The sequence below is a fragment of the Scophthalmus maximus genome, chromosome 16, assembly GCF_022379125.1.
Source record: "Scophthalmus maximus strain ysfricsl-2021 chromosome 16, ASM2237912v1, whole genome shotgun sequence".
NCBI lineage: Eukaryota > Metazoa > Chordata > Actinopteri > Pleuronectiformes > Scophthalmidae > Scophthalmus > Scophthalmus maximus.
The window spans coordinates 16,284,141-16,289,494 of NC_061530.1; the positions used below are offsets into that span (position 1 = coordinate 16,284,141).

Sequence of the window (5,354 nt, forward strand, 5' to 3'; positions counted from 1 at the left end):
GAATGTTATGTTCCATTGTCCAGAGGAGGCCTGGATGTGTAAACTGTCTGTCATCAAATCACATCTTTCGGTCATACCCTGTAACCAATTAGTTTTGTTCATGATGTTTACCCTATAATCAATATCACGACACTGTTAAAACAGTTGATGGAGTATGATAACTCTTACATGTGACCATTTGAACAGTAATTATTCAGAGTCATTTCACACAGTCATTTTTTAATATAAAACCTCATACATTGATCACATTAATTACAAGTAAATTACATAACTCTCTGGTGAAAAAGTTTTGACTGATTTTTTTCAATTAGGCCGGGCTAAAATTCCCTCAGCTATAAGCTTTGCCAAGAGTTGAAAAATTACGTTGTCATACGCTAGGTCATAAAATAAATTATAACACATCAAAATCACAACAAGGATATTGAGATATGTACTGTCAACAAAACATCTTAAACGCATACAAGGTCGCACATTTTATGAGGAAATAACAAATGTGGTCTTAAAATTGAATGAATGGACTTAGTCAATTGGCGTATGTGTGTGTGTGTAAAAAGAGGATGGTTGATGGCAGCAGGAGGAAGAGGAGAGGAGATTCAGAGAAAGACTGTTGTGTGGGAGAGGTGTTGACTTGTTTGTTTGGATCATCTGTCTCTTCAACAAATCATATCATCATGGCAAACCAAGGCCAATGCCAACATTTCTAAATCATGGATGTCAAAACCATCATCTGTGTCTGTTTATACTCCACTGTTCATCCCCCCCCCCCCTTCCTTTTTTTGAAATCTGAGATGCAGAATAAAGATGCTGCATGCAAGCCAGGAGGGCTGCAGGATGTGGCCTATATTTGTGTGCGCACAAATCAACCCGCCATTATGATTGACATGTTGTAGGATGAGGTTGCCTTGGAGACACAGAAATACAAAATGCCTTCCATTCACTCATGATTGAGAAGCAATACATTCTCCAGCTATTCAGCTTGCACTCAGGCTTGCACGGCATTCTGTCATAATTCCCATAATTTTCCCCCCTGCATTTCACAGTCCATCTGCCCTTTCATATCTATCGCCCCTATATTTGTCTGCCACCATGTACTCCTTGCTGACCTGTCACTATATTTAATTATCCCTGGCTTAAGCTACTCCTACACCCTAAGCCTTCTGTGTACCTCTTCTCCATCCACACTTTGCACTCGCTATATTTCCCAGGTTGAACAGAATGCATCTAGGTCACACATCAATCTTGTGTAACTTGTACCATCTGGGTGCAAAGCTTAGACTAAGTGAAGGGCTGATGGTCAGACATTTAAACAAAAACACACACATAAACAAACACACACACACACACACACACAGAGCACTCGATGCAGCATACAAAGAAGCAGCCGTCTCTGACAATGTTGTAACCATGGGAATACAGTGTAAACAGCAGCCACCGTCAAAACTGCACTGACTTTGTCTGCGTGTGTATTAAATAAATAATTATTTGTGTTTTCCTATTCTACTGTTCAAACTGTGTCGTTAAGGAGACGGGCGCAGAGCATGCTAGTGGAAAACCTTGACTGGAGCTCATCAACAAAACAAGCAGGAGCTAGAAAAGCCTAATAAAATCCCGGGCAGGAAACGGGGGCAGGGAGCAGAGTTTATCAATATTTCATGATGGGATCAGCAAATTCCAGCGTTTGTTGAGTTTCTGTCTAGTGAAGGCAGAGCCCCAGCTGTTTGGTAAAAATGTAATTTCATCACAGCATCTCCACTGACAGGCTTCGTGCATATCTGGCAGAGCGAAGTTTGAGTTCATGGTAACACTGTACAAAACTGTGGTAGATGAATGTGATGGGCAGTGCCAGGAGCACAATGCCACTCACTACACACATTCCCCCAAGCACCCGTCCTCCAACTGTCACAGGGTACACATCGCCGTACCCCACCGTCGTCATAGAGATGATGACCCACCAGGCGGCAGCCGGGATGCTGGCGTAATCCTGGTTTTGTGTTCCCAAGTCCAAGCCGTGCTCCAGCAGCTGGGCCAGAGCGCTGTATATCGCCATGGCGACAAAGACAAAAACCATCAGCATGACCATCTCCCTGTAGCATCGCCTGAGTGTCATCCCCAGCGTCTGCAGGCCCAGGAAGTGTCTGGCCAGCTTCATGAGCCAGAACACTCGCATCATCCTCAGCACTCGCAGAAACACCCCGGCAACCCCGAGCCCGGCCCCCGGCATCCCGGCCCGGGCCAGCGCCATGGTGACATAGTAGGGGCTGATGGCAATCACGTCGATGATGTTCAGTGGCCGGCGGAGAAAGTCCCACTTGTCCCTGGCTACCAGAAAGCGCACGATGCACTCTGCAGTAAACCAGCCAATACAAACGGCCTCCACTATCCTACAGAGGAGAGAGGAGAGAAACTGAGTGTAAACAGGAAACGGCAGAGGGGCGACAGAGAAATATATGGATGATATAAGACACTGTTTGATATCATATCATATGAAGGAGACAGAAGCAAAGCAGGCATGATATAAATTATGGGAAAAAGGGTAGAAATCAGAGGATATTCATGGATGACAAGACCAGAGTACAAATACGCAGTGAGGGAGGAAGATGAGACATTTGCTGGGAAACTGCACAGAAGGATGAATCATAAACTGTCAAACAGAGTGAAAGCAAGCAAGCACGCGATTACCCCATTGATTAAAGTAATCAAAGTGAATTACAGTGAGGTTGGAGTGTGTGTATTTAAGCCATGAGGCCAAGCAAACACCACAGAGCCTGAGGATAACTACATCAAAACAATTAGTCCAAAACTAATTATAGAGCAACTGAAAGAGTTCCAATGGCATGGAACTACATTTGAATCATTTCGACCCCGAGCATAAACTACACTTTCAGTTGATTATCTAACCACTGCAATGGATCCAAAAAACTGAAAACTATGTACAGCCTGAGTGAACATAACCGAGCCTTATATAGAAAGAGAGGCCGCCTCAGGCAGACTACACAGAGAACAGGCTGAGAACAGGTCAAAATAATGTGGAAGCAGAGGTGCAGTTTTTCACCAATGCGTCCCAAAAAAAAATTGCTAAAGGAAAAAATAAAAAATCGTCCAAAAGCTGAAAGAAGGTGATCACTGCAAGTGTCTTGAATGTTTGCTTAGTTTAAAAACAGATCCTCAACCTACTATCAACTCATTATCCACTGGAAAATTATGAATCTGGCATTTATCTCTCCAACATTGTTTGTCCTCCTTGTGTACTGTGCAATATAAAGTAACCAAGGACTGTGTAGAGGAGGGGGAGAGATTCTGGATGAAGACTGAGCAAAGAGGGGATTTCTGTGTAATAATTAACACGACACCTTTTTTGTAGATAATCTGGATTGGTTATTGATTTGCTTCCTTGGGAACTTGTCTGACATGTGAGGATCCCACTGTTTCCCACTTGTCATTAAGTTGTATTGACTTGAGGGCGTCAGTTCACTAAGCACAAGGATACATTTCTGCAGCTATAACTGATGCCAATGTTTCCAATCCTGTTCTAAATAAATGGCCTCAGAGAACGGTTTCATTGTGATAAAAAAGAACATCAAATCATAAAATAGGATTAAAAAAAAACATGAAAAACGCCTCCATGTATTTCAACCTTCTGGGAAATAAATGATGAGTGCGCAACGAGTTTGACCGTTGCCTGCAGGCGTTGGCACGAGATTGTCAAGTGGTCATGAGCATGTTCATTTATTTATAGTGTGTTTTATCGGGACAGGAACGCATCCTTGACATGATTTTGACTGGTGAGCCCACTTTACGCAGCAGAATATACCGAGCACAGTCTCACTCTGTGGGATATTCGCCTGAACATTTAGCAGCATGCATATAAAAGGGTATCGTCTCCTCTTTCTAAACTTCCCTGACCCTTGACTATAACGCCTACCTGTGCTCCTCCACAGTATTTCTCTTGGCCGTATCCCAGTCCGGCAGGGTGCTCGCGCAAAGCATTATCATGGACACAATCACAAAGATCACGGACACTGAGGCCAGAAGCTGCGCCACAAGCGACGAGTTGGGCTCCTCGAACGCCTTGCGCATCATCTCAAGCCATCTGGCGCGACCCGTGAGCGCAGTGGCGCGCGCCGACTCGCCCGGGCTCTGGGGCTCGCCCCCCGGCACTCCCATGTCCCCCTCTGACACGTCGTCCAGTCCGATCTCGGACATCCTGTCGTCCAGGCGCTTCTGGCAGCAGGAGTCCAAGTGCGCGCTCTCCAGCCCCCAGTAGAGCATCTCCGTGTAGAAGGAGAGCTCGCACACTCCGGGGACAAAGCGGAGTGTACCGGAGCGCACGTACAGCATGATGAACACGAAAGCCTGCGCGTGGCGGTCGAAGAAGAACTCATTGCGGTCCCGGTCGTAGTCGTCGCACAGTTCGAGGACCTCTTTCTCGTTCGCGCAGGCATGCAGGCGACTGACGCGCCGGAGAGGGAAATCCCTGATCACCTCACGGGTGAAGGCGTAGCGGGTCCCCCCTACGTTGAGCACGCAGATGCTCTTCCCAAACTTCATCTCGCCAACCTGTCACCCCACTAGAACTCCTCGTCACAGTCCATCCTCCCTTCCATGGGAGTTTGGACACTTGGGGAGTAGAGGGGAGGGTGGGATGTCACAAGTCCTCCCGTGGCCCCCGGGGCGTGGTTCCCACTGAGCGGAGGTTAGCCCCCCTGCATCCGCCGAGCTCCGAGCTCCGTGGCTGCTGGAAAAAAAACTCTTTTCCCTCCGTCTCTGACTCTCCTCTGTACTTGTCCCTGCGCAGCCTGTGGAGGAGACTCTCTCCACCCCGGTCGGGGCGAGCCAATCCCGTCTGTGATGTCACATGCGCGCGCACGGACCCACGCACGGCAAGACATGAAGCAACCAAGGCGGGGGAAACTACAGAAAAGTGGATGTGTCACAATAGCCCAAAGAAATAACAAAATAACAAAATCCCATTATACATAAACAATGAATAGTAAACAAGAACAAAAATGAACTCTTTTTATAACAGTTTGAGAGATTTTGCACAAAAGTGTAAAGTGCGCGACAATAAACCACCGCGGTTACAACACTATTAAACTTAATGTTATTTTATTAAAGGTGATTCAGGTCACATACGGGGAAGATTTGCATCACCTCGTGTGGATATGGTCAAGAGTATGTGCGTGTGTTTGCGCGTGCGTGTGTGTGTTTGCGCGTGCGTGTGTGTGTTTGCGCGTGCGTGGCCCCCCTTCCCAACGTCAGCAGTCAGTGGTTTTTCAGGTTGATCCGACTTGTGTGGCTGCTGTTGAGTTCACTGTATTGTGAAGGGTGCCGTGTATCGTATCAGGAGGGGAGGG

The 5,354-nt window shown here is 46.7% G+C and overlaps 1 protein-coding gene across 1 annotated transcript; it reads right to left on the minus strand.

Moving 5' to 3' along the window:
* Window positions 1–202: 202 nt before the first annotated feature.
* Window positions 203–5,227, minus strand: kcng3 (potassium voltage-gated channel, subfamily G, member 3). Its single transcript, XM_035613017.2, has 2 exons — window positions 3,923–5,227; window positions 203–2,381 (listed from the first exon to the last, which is right to left on the minus strand). The coding sequence occupies exons 1-2, from the start codon at window positions 4,546–4,548 to the stop codon at window positions 1,739–1,741; spliced, it is 1,269 nt and encodes a 422-aa protein (XP_035468910.1). The 5' UTR covers window positions 4,549–5,227; the 3' UTR covers window positions 203–1,738.
* Window positions 5,228–5,354: the final 127 nt, after the last annotated feature.